A 20,430-nucleotide genomic window follows, 5' to 3' on the forward strand; every position below is an offset into this window, starting at 1 on the left:
GCAATTAATAACGTAATAGATGCAGTTGGATAGTATCAAGTAATATCTAATAAATAGTTAGTGAAATAGAAAGAGTTGGCATTACTGAATTAGTTGTAAATGAAAAATAAGTAGTCTACTAGTAACGAAAACAACAGATACTCGTTACTTTTACAGAATAAATGTTAATCGCGCTTGCCATAACAGACCAACACTGGGGTGCGACACCTGCGATGCGTTCTGTATTCTAAATAGAATCTTGTGTATTGCAAGATTGGACAACAATGGCGATCGATTGCTTATAGACCAATACTGTATATTCTATATAAAATTCTTAGCGTCAATACAGTTAAGCATTACTTCCCTATAAGTGATGACTGATTGATTGATTGATTGACTGAACGATATTAATTGTGCTTCTTATAATACATCAGCTTTATAGCTTTGGTGCACCATCACGCCTGCACGATTTCTCTGCACCTGATGGCAACCTTGCGGGGTTTTTTTCCCATTAATTCCTCCACACGCGTCATTAATCCTCCCTCCCAAAAATCCGCAACAATTTGTGAGAGGTTTCTGTGATTTCAGACGCGTGAGCAATAAATACAACAGCACGTGTAATGGGCGGTCACGGCCACACGGTGTTCACGTGGCTGAGGACCAACACAACACAGCAGCGCTGGCGAATATTGGCACATTCTACCCAGACGGCGACTTCATCAACAACCTCGCAACCATGGACCTGGAAGTGGAATCCGCAGAGTAAGTAAACCATTCACTTCTAATTGAATGAATAGGATTCCAACAGTAACTGTCTTTAATGATCTATTGATTCCAGATAAAGAAACAAAATACAGTAGAAATTATAAACTTAACGAGCTTTTGTTTTTATTGTTATAGCACAAAATAGATTATATCGGCAAAAAATATATTTTTCACCATGCATGTCGTGTGTGTGTGTGTGTGTGTTAATTTTCACATAGCGATGAACTGTTTTCTGCAGTCGTCAGCCGCTGCGCTAGGCAAAACTTTCAAGGAGAATTTATTGAATTTATTAATTATTTATTGATTAGGGACTGCTATAAAAGTAATGTCGATTAAACGATGCATTTCACATATAAAATAGAGATACAGACCGTTTATTTTGTTTATACAAGTATATGTGACACCTCGTATTAACGTCACTTTTCGCAGCGTGATTCGCTTGATCATGCAATATCTGAAGGAAAATAATTTGCACCGCACTCTGGCGACGCTTCAAGAGGAGACGACCGTCTCGCTCCACACGGTCGACAGCATCGACAGCTTCATCTCCGATATCAACAACGGCCACTGGGATATAGTGTTGCTCGCAATCCAGTATCTGAAACTTCCTGACAAGCTGCTCATAGACTTGTACGAACAGGTAAGTCACTTTCACTTTCAAGGAAATCCTGTAGCCTCCTTAGAGGTGGCAGACTTTACAAACAGTAATTTATAAAAATGGTAAATGTTGCAACTTAATAATGTTCAGTGTCCATAGGGTACAACGGGGCTAAAGGCACACCTTAAGAAAAAATTTGCTTTTTACTACTCTCAAAGTATATGATTGCAGGAAAAATATATATGTTTATATTGAACATTGATGGAGCAACATATTTTGTGTGAAAAAAACAATGGTTAAAAGTGGTTAATTTTGTTTAAAAAAAAAACTTATAAATGTTTGAGGTGGTGAGGGGGGCTCCCCAGCATGGGGTAAAAGGCACACAGTATTCATACAAATACTTTAGCTAAAATAATATGTTTTTAATAATGACTAGGTTAATACTTGTTCAAAAGAATAACTTTAGGAAAGTTTGTACTATTTTCTATTTATTTTGATAAATAAAAGAATTCATTTTTGTTCAGTAAATATACTGTCATGTGATATATATTTTTATATATAAAATATAAAAATAGATTTTAAAAATACAGAAATACAGAAACAAAATTATTTTAAAAAGTAAATATTCTGAAAGCATTGAAGGAGATCCCATAATAGCCTATTTAATATTGATTTACTGTAGTAGCAATAAATTATATTTTATTACGTTATGATTAATATATTTTAAAATATGATTGTTTCATAAATATGGTGATTATCTCTAAGATGGATACCTAATTTGATATATAATATTTGCTTTGTGAATCTAACCATGTCATGTCAAGAAATGGAAAAGTCAGTCAGCGATTCATTAACATGTTAATTATTGTGCCTTTTGCCCCAACAGCAGGGGCGCTTTTTACCCCAAATACCATACTTTTACATTTTCCATTATTGAAAAACTGTTGCTTGAATTACCTTGAAAATTACCTGAAATACCTTTTGCCCCAACAGCAGGGGCACTTTTTACCCCAAATACCATACTTTTACATTTTCCATTATTGAAAAACTGTTGCTTGAATTACCTTGAACAAAACTGAAAATCATTAAGAAGACCTTTGTCTGAAAATACAAACATTAATTTAATGGATTCTTATTTGCTACTTAAATCAACAACATTTTAAAAAACATCAAATATTAGATCAGAATCAACTTTGCATCGCTGCCCGCGATCACGTCAAGGATCAGACAAATTTGCACGTACATTTTGAAAAACGGATGTTTAGGAAAGTGCTGCGGCAAGTTTTTGTGCCATCTAGTGGTTTAGAGGAAAATAAAATCAAAGGCGCCTTTTGCCCCATGGTGCCTTTAGCCCCGTTGTACCCTATATAGTGCAGAAATTCTTTATGCAGATGCATACAGTTTGTTTGCTGTTAGACAATAGCCTATATATTAAAACGTTTGTTTACTCAAAGTAATTTCTTCATAGTTAAAGTTAGAAGTTTAACTCTAGTTGATACATTGGTGTCAGGTGTCTGGTGGTTGCTCTACATGCCTGTTTTAACTGAGCAAGGACTGGATAGGTTCTGTTGTTGTACATGTAGATTGTGCTGGAGTTGATTGAGTTGGGAGAGTTGGGAGCAGCCCGGTGTTTACTGAAGCAAACTGACCCCATGATCATGCTTAGCCACACCCAACCTGAGCGCTACTCGCACATGGAGAACCTTCTCACCCAGCCATACTTTGACTCACAAGTGGTAAGTGTTTAATGGATTAGTTCACTTTCAAATAAAATTTTCCTGATAATTTACTTACCCCGTTCATTCCGTAAGTAGAATAGGGAAGGTGTAGGACATAGAGCGTAAGCTTTTTGAAGAATACGGAAAGCGGAACCACGTGCAAGGCGATCATCTGTTTATATAAAGCATATACAGTTGTATTTTTTTCGAAAATGTCCGATTGTTTTGCTAGATAAGACCCATATTCCTCATCTGGTATCGTTTAAAGCACTTTGAAGCTGCACTGAAACTGTAATTTTGACCTTCAACTGTCTGGAGGCCATTGAAGTCCACTATAAGGAGACTACTTTGTTTTCATCAAAAACCTTAATTTCTTTTCGACTGAAGAAAGACAGACTTGAACATCTTGGATGACATGGGTGTGAGTAAATTATCAGGAAAGTTTTATTTGAAAGTGAACTAATCCTTTAAGGCAGATTTTGTGAAGTGTATCATCCCCTAGATGTAGAATATTTCCTTAAAGTACCCCCTGAGATTTTAAGTTCACACTGTGAGTTACAAAGAACCCTGCTTGAGTGCATGCTTAAGTATTATTAATTTAGTATTATTATTTGATATATCCACCATATTTTTAACATGGAAATAAGCTGTTTTCTGTGAATGTGCGAGACTTTCAATTTATTAGCCACTATAGGGAAATAACTAGAAGAAAGTGCACTAAATGGTAAAACTATTTGCACTAAACCAGTGTTTATAATTAAATTATAATATAAATTATTATATAATTTAAAATAACAAATACCAGTTTGCAACATCAAGCAGTATAACAGGCAGTTTTTTTTTTACAGCTAAAATAACTAAAAATGGATAACAACGGAAGCCTCACACATTCAAGTTACATTCAAGTGGCTGGACCCACTCTTACGTTAAAAATAAGGTGGGTATTAATATTTTTGCGAAACAATGATTCACTTTTTTTTTGTCTTGCCTACAGGCATATCCAGTGGGCAGCAGTAAAGAGAAGCGCAGACTGGCTATCGCTCAAGCTTTTGCAGGAGAGGTCTGTTTGGTGCCACCTTCTCGTCTCATGGCTCTTCTGGGCCAGGTTTGCTACCTTTATGTATGTTTTACCTAACCTTTTGCATTCTGTTTATCTGTTGTCCCTGTTGTATTGCATGTATCACATGTCTTTTGTTTTTATAGGGCCGTATATGTGAAGGGGCTCTGTACAGGTTACAGGAGACCAAAGCACTAAGGCAGTTTGGCTCATTAGCAATGCTGGTAAGTAAAAAAAACTATAGTTTTCATGCAATAAGCATATATACAAGTCAATTCACCTTTATTTATATAGCGCTTTATTCAGTGTAGATAGTTTCAAAGCAGCTTCCCAGCTAACAGGGAACATTCTTAGAGCTTTAGCTAACGTTCCGGCAAGGTTCTCTCAAAGTACATTCTTCTAGTAATGTTAATAGAACATTTGTTCAAAGTTATCTATTGTTAAAGGGGACCTATAATGCCCCTTTTACCCCAGAATGTGTCTGTGAAGTTTCAGCTCAAAAATACCCCACAGATAATTTATTATTGTTTGTCAAATTTGCCCCTATTTGCGTGTGAGCAAAAACACACCGTTTTTGTGTGTGTCCCTTTAAATGTAAATGAGATGCTGCTCCCGGCCACTTTCCAGAAAAGGGTGGAGCTTTAACAGCTTGCGGTTCGGTTGCTCAACAACAAAGCTGGAGAATCTCACGCAGCCAAAATGACGATTGTCAGTAACGGTGTTCAGCCTTACATTGTTCAAACCGGAGAAGGACACTGATGGAGAGACTCAGGAAGTTACAATTATAGAATGCATTAGGATGTTTCTGAATGGTTAGTGGATAAATGAATGTATTGCTGTGGAGTTGATTCAACTCATCGACTAGCATGTGCCATCATGTTAATCATTTGTGTAAATACAGCATTGAATTGACCCTCATTTGCAATCCAGTCTCATTAGAAAAATGTACCTGTGGGAACGTTTTCGCGAGTCACAAAATACGTACCAATACGTACATATCACTGCAGTTCGATGTGAAATGTCCACTGTGTGGCGCTAAAAGCGTGTTCATTTTTTTAAATTTTTTTTTTGCCGGAATAAATAAACGTGAATATGGTATGTTTTTATGACGTTGGATTTTATATGAATCACCGCAGTTCTGTAGCCTGGGTGCCAGCCCGAACCCCGCCCACAACATTTTTTGGACGGGAAGTTCGGTCTGGACTCGATCCATTGTGGAGTAATTATGCTCGGCTCCCAGAAGGCCGAGCCAATCAAATTGCCAGGGCGGGCTTTAATCGATGATGGACAGGCTATCTGCGGTTACGTAACCACCCACGTCATCAAAGAGCGCTTGGGTTGAATTGGTTTTCACCAACGATGACTGCAGCTGGAGAAGTAAGATGTTTAGATTCCGCTATCACGTCTGTAATAAAAAAAATCGACAGCGCATTAATTTTAAAAGACGAACAAAGAAAGAACCGCAATCAAGGCATTTGTCGATGGGAAGGATGTGTTTGCCGTCCTTCCAACGGGATTCGGCAAAAGTTTAAGTACAAGTTCAACATACGTCACTTACTGCGTTGCTCTGATTGGTTGTAGGTCTATCCAATTGAGTGCAGAGTTTTTTTTTTTACTGGTTCGGTTAAGACACGCCCCATAATTCAAGTGCAATGGAGCAGTATCAGACTCACATTCTGCCTAGAATATGAGTATGATGAAGTCAGGCTAGCAGTTCTGATTTGAAATTTGCACTCAATTGCATTTTAAAATAACGTACCACCAACACCACACCTAAACCTAACTGATAGTGTTAACAAAAGCAAATGTGACATAAAAATCATCCATAATCGTTCCGTTTTAACTTGTTTAGATCTCTCTTTGAGCTCTTTTACCGTGATTTGCTTTTCAAAGGATTCATACCCAAGGCTTCCTCGTCTTAAGTACAACTCCGTATCAGCTGAGCTACCGAGCAAACTTATTATATCAGAAAAGCGAAACATATGGAGCTGGTCAAGCGATGCAAAGTCCAAAATATATTTGTTTACAAATTGTGCACTTTGGTAAAAAAGCGTTTTGAAGTCATAACATAATATTATGCAAGGAGACATGAAAACGAGTCTTTATTAATCCATAATCTGACCCCGTAATTGTAAGTGTGTATGAAAACGATAAAAGTGCTTGTCGTTTTACTGCCTGTAGTGTTCATTTCTGTTGGAAACTGCAGTGATATGTACGCATTGGTACATATTTTGGTGACAGGTTCCCACAGGTACGTCTTTCCTATGAGACCAGGTTGCTCATTTGTGAAGCAGTCCGGCCTAAAATGACGGCATGGCAACAACACTTTACTACAACAACTCTTCCTCTTCTAAAGCAGCCCAACATGGCCTCGCTCCCTTTGTTGTGTGTTCTCGGGAGCGGGGTTTATGTAAATTTTAGGGTTATTAATGTCATTAACCCGGGAAGAAGCTTGTTGTAGTTCCTACCAGCCGTTTGTTGTAGTTCTTAAACAGAGAATACTTTAAAAGAAAATATCTTTCTTTGCTTTGAACTTTGAGAGTCGTAACTTTGCAGATGTTGTTTATGCTCTAACAGCAACATTACACACTAACTAAAGATAAAAAAGTGAAATCATAATCAACCACCCCTTTAACATAGAAACGTTATTTATACATCGTTCATGGAATGTTTTTTTAACAAAATGTTTTAGTCAGACTTTTTAGCATTTTTAAATGTTACTACTTGTTTCAGTATGTTCAGAGTAATGTTCCCATAGTGTTTGCAAAATTGATAAAATGGAGTTTTCCACTAATGCTGGCATAACCAAGAAAAAATGTTAAAGGTGCCCTTGAATGAAAAATTGAATTTACCTTGGCATAGTCAAATAACAAGAGTTCAGTACATGGAAATGACATACAGTGAGTCTCAAACTCCATTGTTTCCTCCTTCTTATATAAATCTCATTTGTTTAAAAGACCTCCGAAGAACAGGCGAATCTCAACATAACACCGACTGTTACGTAACAGTCGGGGTGTACGCCCCCAATATTTGCATATGCCAGCCCATGTTCCCAACATTATGAAAGGCATTAGACAAGGGCAGCCAGTATTAACGTCTGGATCTGCACAGGTGAATCAACAGACTAGGTAAGCAAGCAAGAACAATAGCAAAAAATGGCAGATGGAGCAATAATAACTGACATGATCCATGATAACATGATATTTTTTAGTGATATTTGTAAATTGTCTTTCTAAATGTTTCGTTAGCATGTTGCTAATGTACTGTTAAATGTGGTTAAAGTTACCATCATTCCTTACTGTATTCACAGAGACAAGAGCCGTTGCTATTTTCATTTTTAAACACTTGCAGTCTGTATAATGCATAAACACACTTCATCCTTTATAAATCTCTCCAACAGTGTAGCATTAGCCATTAGCCACGGAGCACAGCCTCAAATTCATTCCGAATCAGATGTAAACAATATAACAGTATACAATACTCACATGATTCGACGCATGCATGCCGCATGCATGACGAACACTTTGTAAAGATCCATTTGAGGGTTATATTAGCTGTGTAAACTTTGTAAATGAGCTGTAATATAGTCGAGAGCTCATGTGGCAGGGAGCACGCAATTTAAATGGGCGGCGCCGAGTGTAAATCAGTGCAATGTTAATGATGCCCCAAAATAGGCAGTTAAAGAAATTAATTTAAAAAAATCTAGGGGGTATTTTGAGCTGAAACTTCACAGACACATTCAGGAGACACCTTAGACTTATATTACATCTTGTGAAAAAGCATTCTTGGGCACCTTTAAAACATTTAAAAAACTGAATGTTTTGAATGTTCAGAGAACATTCAGAAATTACGTTTTGATAACTTAATAGGAACGTTAGCAAAATGTTCTTAGAACATATTTTTGTTAGCTGGGTTCACAGTAATGAACAGGAAAATAACAGAATCAATGATGTGAACATCTTTATATATGAGACAAATTTAAATTCTGCTGTAAAGCAGATGTAAAAAAAAAAAGTCAATAGTGTCATTATTCAAATTAATTCAGTTTAGTGTTGATTTAGGTTAGGTTCACTAATATTACTGTGTATATGTATATTCACACTGTTCAAGAATACTGTAATATTATATTCCTCTATACCATCTCTATTATTGGAGCTGTATTCCCTGTCTTATTTTTTTCAACTTTATGACCTCTGTTCTTTTTCTCTCTTTCCTACACTTTGTCTTTTCTAAGTCTCTGAAGTGGCAGCAGCACCAAGGTCTCCTACCTCCAGGTATGTCATTGGAACTGTTCCGGGGCAAAGGTGCATTGAAGGACATGGAGGAAGAACGCTTTCCTACTCAGCTCAGTCGCCTCATAAAGGTGCTGTAAACACAGTGTGATATCATTATGTAATTTCTTTCTAGCCTCATAGCCAAGAGAGGCTTGTGAGAGAGGTTGTGAGGTACAAAATCTTGAAATATCAATTTCACTAAGTAAATCTAATAATTAAGAATGTGGAAAAAGCTTGTAAAATCAATAATAGAGATCAATAAATATTATTTGACATATTTGACCAATTATGGTGAGCCTGTATTAAACTGATCAGTTTAACTCTTAGAAAAAATGTAAATGATTTCTATGACTGTTTGAAATAGGTGCAAATGTTTTAATTTAAGATAAAAACAAGTAATGGATGTTATGCCCATCTCCATTACAAGGCATCTTATCAAAATATCCTACATGCTACAGGGCTCAACATATGCACATTTAATTGCTTTTGTGACCAGAGGCTTTCATTTGTATCCTGCCCTCTCTGTGTTCTATCTTGCTCACTTTGATACCGGACTTTTGGAATAATATTAACACACAATTTTTGGGGGGTTGATAGTGTTTCAAGGCATCAGGTTAGGACTTTTTAATTTGGCGTCCAGGGAACCCGGGGTCACAAAGGGGTGCTGGGATGACCTCAGAAAATTGAGAGAAAGTATTAAAATATTAACAAATGCATTTTTATGGCTGTCAAAGTCAATGTTAACTTAAATCTGCTTTGTAACAATGTTTATAGTGAAAAGCGCTTAGATATATTTCTTTATTTTAATGTTTTCCATTTTCTGTTTGTGCATGTATGTACATGTATGATACAGTTTGGGCCAAAATCCCATGTAGAGTGTGCTCGATTCTCTCCCGATGGACAGTATTTGATTACTGGCTCTGTTGATGGTTTCATTGAAGTCTGGAACTTCACCACTGGTAAAATTCGGAAGGTGAGTATATTCTGGCCATGAAATAAGTTATATTTCCTATAAATTAAGAAAAATATGTATTTATCACTTTTGTCTTACAGTAATTTTTATATATATATATATATATATATATATATATATATATATATTGAAACAACATTGAACTAAATTGAGCTGAATAATGACACAATTGTCAGCTTTACAGGTGAAACTGATGAATTTTACAACATGTTATTTTTCTTTTTATTAATGTGAAGCTGCTAACAATCTGTATCTGTAATGTGAAATGTGACAGTAGACGTTTAATTAAATGTTCTGTGAGGTCAGTCAGGAGTGAGCCGCCACAAGAGGACAAGGCAACATGTTCTCCAACCAATATAGGTTGTTTGTCTCTTCCCTGAAATACGACCCATAGGAGCGTTTGCTAAAGTTGCACCCCTATCGACAAGAAGACACTTTCATTTTAACGCATTGTTCCCTTTTATCTGCGTCATATTTCGGGTTTCGCGTAGCTCATGTGGCAGAGCATTGCAATAACAATATGCAATCATGTGATCGTAGGTTCGATTCCCAATTTATTTGCTCATAAATTGTATATGCACTATAAATCACTAAGGGCAGGTTTAGGGGTGGGGTGGGTGTAGTCGTTAATAAAAAAAAAATAGTTTTGGAAATTGGACAAATGGTGTAAAAAAGCCCACACGTTGCATTTAAATGAACATGCATTTTGATTGGTAACGACAGTCATACGTCATTTCATGACGACAGATGTAACACGACACTGTCATTATTTTTTACGCCAGCTAGAGGGCGCATGACTTTAAGACGTAAATGTAGGTCGTAATATGGTGCTTAAAAAACGGCCTATAGGGATAATAGGTTCTCTGGTGAGAAATGTACAACTGCAGATAGGAAGATTCTGCAGGAGGAATCATGTCTTGACTGTGGTTAGTCTTTGTCCAGTGTGACGCCAAGGTTTTTGGCGTTCTGTGTGGATGAGATCATTGAGTTGTGTATTGAAATGACAAGGCATGGGCAAGGGTAGTTTTTGGCGGGGATGAACAGCAGCACAGCAGTTTTCAATTTATTCAGCTTCAGATGATGGGCATTCATCCAGGCAGAAATGCTTGCCAGACAAATGATTCATGAGGCCACTGTAACTGGTTGTCAGAGGGTGGGGAGAGAGAATTAAATTGGTTATCATCGGCATTAGAATAATAGAAGCTATGAAAGTTGTTAACTTTACTAAGTGATTTGATGTAAATGGACAATAAAACGCTTTGAGTTCTGTAACAAAATTTAAAGTTGACTTTCATTTGTCTTTTAATGATTGACTTAATTGCTGTACCATACTTGATTTATGAAGTGTAGCAGAGATGGTCGTTTTTCCAGCAGGTTCATCCAAGGTTCTCTGACAAATATGCAGTGTGTCCACTAGATTGTTTTGTAAACTTAAAGTAATTATACACTCTTAAAAGCAAATTGACATCGATGTTTCCATAAAGAACCTCTTCCATGGAACCTTTCAAATGCACAGAAGGTTCTTTACACACTTAAAAATAAAGGTTCCAAAAGGTGTTTTTTGCAGTGATTCCATAGAAGATCTATTTTAGGTTTCCCAAAGAACATTTCAGTAAACGGTTCTTAAAAGAACCTTTTTTCCCCTTAGAGTTAAGCACATTTTAATGATCTAAAGAACCTTTTTTCCACTATGTATGAGAACCTTTTTCCAGTTTAAGAACCCTTTTCCACTATAAAGAACTTATTGTGCAATAATAAGTTTCCATAGATGTTAAAGGTTCTTCATGGAACTATCAATGCCATTGAAGGACCTTTATTTTTAAGAGAGTATATTGGAAAAAAAAGTTATTTAGATGTTCTTCAAACTAAGAAAAATGGTTCTTTTAAGAACTTTTCACTAAAAGGTTCTTTGGGGAACCAAAAATGGTTCTTCTATGGCATTGCTGCAAAAACCCAGTTTATGGAACCTTTATTTTTTAAGAATGTATATTTACAAAACATAAAGGTCACACTTCAGATTACGGTCCAATTCTCACTATTAAGTAACCATGAATTATATGACTTTTCCCTCAATAAACTCTAATTACTGCTTATTAATAGTTAGTAAGGTAGTTGTTAAGTTTAGATATTGGTAGGATTAAGGGATGTAGAAAATGGTCATGCAGAATAAGGCATTAATATGTGCTTTATAAGTACTAATAAACAGCAAATTTCCTAGAAATATGCATAGTAATAAGCAACTAGTTAATAGTGAGAATTGGACCCTAAACTAAACTGTTACCAAAATAAACTTTCAGTCTATATTCATCTCTGTATTCTCAGAGCTTGATCTTCCCAACCACACAGCTCAAGAACATCATCTCCTTGATGCATAGAAGAGGCAACACTCAAGTGCTGACCTAGGCCCGTTTTGTTGGAGCAAAAAACAAGTTCTCACATTTAGTGTGGCTTAATTTTTCTGTCTGGAGAGCCTTGGTTTCTACTAAAACCTCAGAGGTATAGAATATGGGTCAGCCCAACACTCTATGACGTCTATCAGGTTGAGTTGAGGCAGGACCAAAAATAAATCCTGCCCTGCTCACAGACATGGACTTCCACCACTACTGGGGAATTTGAGTATACCGTATGAGACTCAGAATTATGTAGTTTACTGGCTGTTTGTAACAGTGTGTTGTGATGGTATTTCTTTCTAGTAGACATAAGAAAGTATCCTTACTATCTCAAGAAACCCATCATGTGGATGTATTTTCCCTTAGACTGTGGCCAAAAACCTCATTTTATTTCACGTGTTTATGTGTGGTTGCATTTTAATGTGTGATGGTTTGCCTGTCTGTATTTGTTTCTTGTGTGAGTAGGATCTGAAGTACCAAGCTCAAGACAATTTCATGATGATGGATGAGGCTGTGCTGTGCTTGGCAGTAAGTCATGACTCCGACATGATCGCCTCTGGAGCTCAGGATGGAAAGATACAGGTATGGACCTCGCTCAACTATCTATCTATCTATCTATCTATCTATCTATCTATCTATCTATCTATCTATCTATCTATCTATCTATCTATAAACCCGATTCCAAAAAAGTTGGGACACTGTACAAATTGTGAATAAAAAAGGAATGCAATAATTTACAAATCTCATAAACTTATATTTTATTCACAATAGAATATATATAACATATCAAATGTTGAAAGTGAGACATTTTGAAATGTCATGCCAAATATTGGCTCATTTTGGATTTCATGAGAGCTACACATTCCAAAAAAGTTGGGACAGGTAGCAATAAGAGACCAGAAAAGTTAAATGTACATATAAGGAACAGCTGGAGGACCAATTTGCAACTTATTAGGTCAATTGGCAACATGATTGGGTATAAAAAGAGTCTCTCAGAGTGGCAGTGTCTCTCAGAAGTCAAGATGGGCAGAGGATCACCAATTCCCCCAATGCAGCGGTGAAAAATAGTGCAGCAATATCAGAAAGGAGTTTCTCAGAGAAAAATTGCAAAGAGTATGAAGTTATCATCATATACAGTGCATAATATCATCCAAAGATTCAGAGAATCTGGAACAATCTCTGTGCGTAAGGGTCAAGGCCGGAAAACCATACCGGATGGCCGTGATCTTCGGGCCCTTGAAGACGGCACTGCATCACATACAGGAATGCTACTGTAATGGAAATCACAACATGGGCTCAGGAATACTTCCAGAAAACATTGTCGGTGAACACAATCCACCGCGCCATTCGCCGTTGCCAGCTAAAACTCAATAGGTCAAAAAAGAAGCCATATCTAAACGTGATCCAGAAGCGCAGGTGTTTTCTCTGGGCCAAGGCTCATTTAAAATGGACTGTGGCAAAGTGGAAAACTATTCTGTGGTCAGACGAATCAAAATTTGAAGTTCTTTTTGGAAAACTGGGACGCCATGTCATCCGGACTAAAGAGGACAAGGACAACCCAAGTTGTTATCAGCACTCAGTTCAGAAGCCTGCATCTCTGATGGTATGGGGTTACATGAGTGCGTGTGGCATGGGCAGCTTACACATCTGGAAAGGCACCATCAATGCTGAAAGGTATATCCAAGTTCTAGAACAACATATGCTCCCATCCAGACGTTGTCTCTTTCAGGGAAGACCTTGCATTTTCCAACATGACAATGCCAGACCACATACTGCATCAATTACAACATCATGGCTGTGTAGAAGAAGGATTCGGGTACTGAAATGGCCAGCCTGCAGTCCAGATCTTTCACCCATAGAAAACATTTGGTGCATCATAAAGAGGAAGATGCGACAAAGAAGACCTAAGACAGTTGAGCAACTAGAAGCCTGTATTAGACAAGAATGGGACAACATTCCTATTCCTAAACTTGAGCAACTTGTCTCCTCAGTCCCCAGATGTTTGCAGACTGTTATAAAAAGAAGAGGGGATGCCACACAGTGGTAAACATTGCCTTGTCCCAACTTTTGAGATGTGTTGATGCCATGAAATTTAAAATCAACTTATTTTTCCTTTAAAATGATACATTTTCTCAGTTTAAACATTTGATATGTCATCTATGTTGTATTCTGAATAAAATATTGAAATTTGAAACTTCCACATCATTGCTTTCTGTTTTTATTCACAATTTGTACAGTGTCTTTTTTGGAATCGGGTTTCTATCTATCTATCTATCTATCTATCTATCTATCTATCTATCTATCTATCTATCTATCTATCTATCTATCTATCTATCTATCTATCTATAATGGGTAGAGCAGTGAAAGACCTACGTGCTTGGTTTCTAGCAGATCTAAGAAACATGGTCCTCCTTATTAAATAAATACTTTCACAAATGAATGTTTCTTGAGCACCAGTTCAGCATATTAGAATGATTTCTGAACAATTTCTTTCATAAGACACTGAATACTGGAGTAATGATGCTGAAAATTCAGCTTTGCCGTCACAGGAATAAATGTAAAATTTTAAACTGTAAATATATTACGTAATATTACTGTTTTTTACTGTATTTTAGGTCAAATAAAAGCAGTCTTGGTGAGCATAAGTGACTTACCAATCTTACCAATCCCAAAAAACTTTTGAATGGTAGTGTATCTTGAGGCTTTTCAGAGGTATTGCAAGAGACCTCAATCTCAGGGGGCAGTAGGTCTGAAGGCAAATGTTAATTAAACCCTCTAACCACTTATATGTTCAGTCTTTTAATCACATTTCATCTGATTATAATTGCAATTGCCGTCCTTTATTAAAGGGATAGTTCACCTAAAAATGAAAATTTTGTCATCATTTACTCAGCCTCAAGTTGATCCAAACCTGTATGAATTTCTTTCTTCTGCTGAACACAAAAGATATTTTGAAGAATGTCAGTGACCAAACAGTTGACAGTAGCCATTGACTTCCACAGTTGAAAAAAGAAAAATACTATGGAAGTCAACGTCTACTGTCAACTGTTCAGCAGAAGAAAGAAATTCATACAGGTTTGTAACAACTTGAGGCTGAGTAAATGATGACAAAATGTTCATTTTGGGGTGAACTAAACCTTTAACATACTAAAAAAAAATGTTTGTTGATGATCTTTCATTATTATTTTAAAATCCCTGTTCGGATGTGATTTTAATTCAGTATTTCATGGAGCACAGAGCTAAAAAGTACGATTTATCGTCTTCATTGAATGATTATGTTCCCAATTAGACCTCATTGCACACCATTAGTTCATGAAATTTACTTATCTCCATTCAGTCCGTTATGTGATAAGATGTATTCTTTTGTTATTCCAGGTTTGGAGAATTCTGAATGGGACATGCCTGAATAGATTAGAACGAGCCCACAGCAAAGCAGTCACCTGTGTCTGCTTCAACAAGGACAGCAGTCAACTATTAAGTGCCTCCTTTGACCAGATCATCAGGTTTAACATGCTATTATATGTCTGAATATCAAAAAGCCTTATTTTTTTGCAAATCTGACTTTTTGCATTGTTTCGCTCCTCTTATTATTTCATAATTGGTGCAATAATTGGTGCAATAACAAGTGCCAGTAGGAACAGTAGGCTCCCTTAGTGAAATGTTATAACCGTGAATACTTTGTAGACAGAGAAGGCGGGGGAGGAGGAGGAAATTTGAAATCGTGGTCTGGGTTTTAAACATCATTAGGAATATTCCGTCACATGCTCAGACTCAGTATCTCTCCCTCTCTCGCAGAACAGACTGCAGTACTTTCTATGGCTGGGTGTCAGTTCTAGGCTCTCATGGTGCATGTGGGTGGAAAGAACCATGATTGGCCACGTGCATGAGAGAGGGAGCATACACAGATAATGTGTTTCTGTTCCTTGCTCAGCTGCCCAAACAGCGGCTGACTGAGGCAGACGTTTTGTCATTCCAGCTCCTTAGCTGGCAAGGGAAAGGGTGGGGGGTGAAATGGCAAGCTGCTCTGCTATTGGCCCCTTATTGATAAATACTAGCTCCTCCCTCTTTGCAATGGATTGGATTTATGCTCCCTGTAGTGTGTGTGAGGGAGACACGTGAATGCCTGGCGTTAAGGATGATGAATAAAAGTTGACCTTTTTTGGTTATGTCATTGGTCATTTTTGGTACAGATATTATTAGTGTTTGGAAATCTTTGTAGGAAAGTACATTTTAGGTAAGTGCACATGACAAACGACAGTATAGTAAAGAGGTATTTCAGTTAACATGCTGCATCTTTGTTTTATTCTCTATTGTTGACAGTAAGAGATGAGGTGGAAGAAATTTAAATGAATCAAGGTCTAGGTGTTTAGAGTCATCAGGAATATTCCATCACATGCCTAGAGCGAAAGTCTCTCCCTCTCTTTCTCCATCTCTCTCAGTCCTGACTGCAGTAGTTCTGCGGCTGGGCGTCAGTGTTAGACTCTCATGGTGCATGTGGGTGGAATTTCATGTGCATGAGAGGAAAGAATTCAAGTAAAGATGATAAAATCACGTTGTTAGCTGCGGACAAAGGCTGTGCTCTTTTTTCGGTCTTCTAGTATGACCTTGATGTATGCTTTTAAAATGAAATGATCTTTGATCTTGAAAAGTCTCTGATGATAATGATTAATTGATGACATCACAACGTTTTGTTTTGTTCGTGCTTTGTTCAAGCTTCACTTTTTAAAGAAATAAGTTGATAAAATCACATTGTAGGTTGCAGACAAAAGTTGTGTTGTTTTTCTGTCTTATATCATGACCTTGATGTATGATTTTAAAATTCTCTTTGATGATAACGATTGCTTCATTACATCACAACGTGTTTTGTTTTTATGTTTTGTTGTATTTTGCTTTTATGTTTTTTGTGTAGCTCCTTTGCCCAAGCTTTTTAAAGAAATCTCTTTGATGATAACAATTGATTGATTCATTACATCACAACGTGTTTTGTTTTTATGTTTTGTTGTATTTTGCTTTTATGTTTTTTGTGTAGCTCCTTTGCCCAAGCTTTTTAAAGAAATCTCTTTGATGATAACAATTGATTGATTCATTACATCACAACGTGTTTTGTTTTTATGTTTTGTTGTATTTTGCTTTTATGTTTTTTGTGTCACTTCTTTGCTTAAGCTTTTTAAAAAGATTAGTTGAATTTGTGAATTGTGGTTTCATTTCTAACTCCTGGTTTTGTTTAATCAGGCTTCATGGTTTGAAATCAGGAAAGACGCTGAAGGAGTTCAGAGGCCATACGTCTCATGTAAATGAAGTCATCTTCTCACATGATGGCCATCATGTCATTAGCGCATCGGCAGATGGCACGGTAAAGGTAAGTGTTCATACTGTGGCCAATCATACCTAATAACTTAAGCGTTTTTGATTTATACATTCATATATATTTGTGTGGATTTTTTTTTTTCCAGGTCTGGAACATGAAGACACTGGATTGCACCCACACAATACAAACTCCTGACATTCCTGAGGGTACAGACATCACTGTTAACAATGTTGTGCTTGTCCCAAAGACTCCTGAGCACTTTGTGGTGTGTAATAGGACCAACACAGTGGTTGTTACGAACATTCATGGCCAGGTGAGAACAAAAATTGGCCTGAATATGATACATCACAGACATAAAGATACTTTGCATCTTGCTAAATATATACTAAGATTAATTTGAAATACACACACACTGGAGTGAAAATTATAGTAACTGGTTTCAATATTTTCCCAGCAGTTTTAAAGGGTTAGTTCACCCAAAAATGATAATTCTGTCATCATTTACTCACCCTTGTGTCGATCCAAACCCATAAGACTTTAGTTCATCTTTGGAACACAAATAAAGTTATTTTTAATTAAATCTGAGCCAGTTCTGAACTCTCCATTGACACACTTTGACGGTTCAAAAAGTTCATAAATAGATCGTAAAACTAATCCATATGAATTGAGTGTTTTTTCCAAATTATCTCAAGAGACAATATATATATATATTTATATGATGAACTGATTAAAAAAAGCCTTTTATTCACATATAAACATTGACCAGCAAACATAATCAGAAACTCAACTGAACCTGCATGATGCGTGAGAATAAACCTCTTCCGGAAGCTCGAACGTGCTGCTTAACACGACAATAAACCTCATTTGTTCTCGCACGTCATGCTTGAGCTTCCTTTACCATAACTGATGTTTGCATTGGTGAATGTTTATATGTAAATAAAAACCTAAAATAAATCTGTTCATCATATAAAGCGATCGAGTCTCTTCAGACAATTTGGACTAACCCACTCAATTCATATGGATTCGTTTTACGATCTCTTTATGAAGTTTTTGAAGCGCCAAAGTGGTAGTTGCGTAGCTGTCAATGGAGGGACAGAAATCTCTCAGATTTCAATAAATATCTTTATTTGTGTTTCAAAGATGAATAAAAGTTTTACAGGTTTGGAACGACATGAGGGTGAGTAATTAATGACAGAATTTAAATTTTTGTGTGAACTAACCCTTTGAGGCAGCACAAATTTATACCATTTATGAATTAGAAACCTTGACTAAAGGCTGAATGTTGAGCAGAAGTTTAAAAAAAAGCAGCAAACCTCTATTGCTGGATGTGAGGTTTGCTAAAAATAGCTAAGCACTTAATATTCAGACTGTGATGGCGTATAAGGCTTACCCTTATTCGGCCACCTCACCCACTCTTCTTGATGACTCACTCTTGCATGCTTTTTGTTACTCTCTGAAGCGTGCCTTTAACTTTTTCGTCTGCGTTGCACTTGCGTTCTCACTCAGTTGCCCCCTTCCCCTTTCTTTCTCAGGTGATGAGGAGTTTCTGTTCAGGCGTAAGAAGGGGAGGAGACTTTGTTTGCTGCACGTTGTCTCCACGTGGAGAGTGGATTTATTGCGTGGGAGAGGACTATGTGCTGTACTGCTTCAGCACCATCACTGGCAAGCTAGAGAGAACCCTCACGGTACCGTCCGCCCTCACAGCACATGCTGCATATCCACGAGATCTGTTTTAGTTTGGTGAAGTGTGATATATATTAGACCAGTTGGAGATATATATATTAAATCTGAATGAGAAACTAAAATTCTCTTTGTTGATCTTTAAAGTCTCTTTGATGATAATGTATTGTTTTGTTTTTGGGTGTTTTTAAAGAAATAAGTTGAATTTGTGGTTTCATTTCTCTCTCCTTGATTTCTTTGATATGTTTTTGATGAACTTCTCTTTGATGATGTTTTGTTTTGGGGTGTCTCTCCTTTGATCAAGCTACACTTTTGAAAGAAATCAATCATTATATCATACCATGTTTTTTGAAATCAGGAAAGCTGCTGAACTTAAAATTGAAACAATTAATGCCGTACCTCTAATTAGGACCAGTTGCAGATATTATAGTAAATCTGAATTGGATATAAAAAATAAATCTGCTTTAAATTAAACAAGTGCTTCTGTGTACATCCTCTACAGGTACATGAAAAAGATGTGATTGGCATAACTCACCACCCCCATCAAAATCTCATCGCCACATACAGCGAGGATGGCCTACTCAAACTCTGGAAGCCATGAGTCTCGTCCTTCAGTATATGAATTCTGTATACGCGTCCAGCGTTTCTATGTTCTGGATTTGTGGCATCCCCGCACATACATCTTTGCCTTTATATGCCTGCTATGAAATTGTTTTCCATTCAAGGAATTCAATTCTTAATTTTTCCACATCATGCTTTGAGAGAGGCTCACGTGCCAACCAACTGGGTCCACAGCTTCATGAGATTCAGGACCTCTTCAACATCTGAAACTAACTACATCTCACTTCATAATACTAACGTTCCTCTCAAGTCTCTAGTGGTAAACATGAAAAACTGCACGAATGTACTGGTCTTTTACTATTATTAAGGGCTTTGTAGTATTGTCTGTGATAATATCTGCATGCAAGATTTAGCCCGAACAAAATTAATGTGGTAAATGTACTGGTTTTCTTTGCAAAGACCATTCTTGAAGTTTGACATCTTTTATGTGAATGTATGTATTATCTTTGATCATTTTGGCCAAAGACAAATAATCAAAATGTACTTGCTCATAATGTGACATTGCACTAGTCTTGGACACATTGAGGACATTTTCACATATTTGTACTTGTGTACATTTAGAATTCTGATATGTTTAGAATTCACATGTTACAATATTGTGTTGATTATAATGGTTTAGTGTGTTTTAACACTCAACCAAGCACATCTACTTGTACTGCATGCAGGTGAACATATTATGCAGTTACTACTGTAATACTGTATGGGAGTAATCAGTGTGGTTTATATTCTGATAATTACAGATTATTTTTTAATCAAGGATATTCACTTTTGTTTGAATATTGGTATAACACTGCTTTACAGTGTAAGTCTCTGAGTATCTTACAGTGTTGGTGCTGATATTGCTGCAGTTTAATTAAAATTCAAGCATGAATAATCCATGACAATCTTTTCAAAGATTTGTCATTAAGATGCATCATTAACTGGTTAGATGTGGATTGCTTGATATTTGCAGTAGATCTCCAATAAAGATGTAGAGACAACTTGATATGCAAGATGTTCATCCTTTTTTTTTTTTTTTTTTTTTTATAAATCAAACAGGAAAAAGGTGGATCTTCAGGAGCCCAGAG

At 36.6% G+C, this 20,430-nt stretch overlaps 1 protein-coding gene across 3 annotated transcripts; it reads left to right on the forward strand.

The window, feature by feature from the left end:
• The first annotated feature begins 402 nt into the window (after window positions 1-402).
• On the forward strand, window positions 403-20,348 carry smu1b (SMU1 DNA replication regulator and spliceosomal factor b). 3 transcript variants are annotated; one of them, XM_048196576.1, is made up of 13 exons: window positions 403-741; window positions 1,174-1,384; window positions 2,926-3,078; window positions 4,055-4,180; window positions 4,264-4,341; window positions 8,352-8,480; window positions 9,245-9,364; window positions 12,220-12,336; window positions 15,130-15,257; window positions 16,987-17,113; window positions 17,208-17,375; window positions 18,595-18,747; window positions 19,245-20,348. In XM_048196576.1, exons 1-13 carry the CDS (start codon window positions 716-718, stop codon window positions 19,341-19,343), a joined length of 1,635 nt encoding a protein of 544 aa, XP_048052533.1. In that variant the 5' UTR covers window positions 403-715; the 3' UTR covers window positions 19,344-20,348. The 3 variants fall into 3 exon arrangements, with proteins under 3 accessions (XP_048052533.1, XP_048052534.1, XP_048052535.1); XM_048196577.1 differs by having other exon boundaries at window positions 406-741; window positions 4,055-4,165; XM_048196578.1 differs by lacking the exon at window positions 403-741 and having other exon boundaries at window positions 1,248-1,384; window positions 2,905-3,078.
• Window positions 20,349-20,430: the final 82 nt, after the last annotated feature.

This window comes from Megalobrama amblycephala, linkage group LG7 (assembly GCF_018812025.1).
Source record: "Megalobrama amblycephala isolate DHTTF-2021 linkage group LG7, ASM1881202v1, whole genome shotgun sequence".
Taxonomy (NCBI): Eukaryota; Metazoa; Chordata; class Actinopteri; order Cypriniformes; family Xenocyprididae; genus Megalobrama; species Megalobrama amblycephala.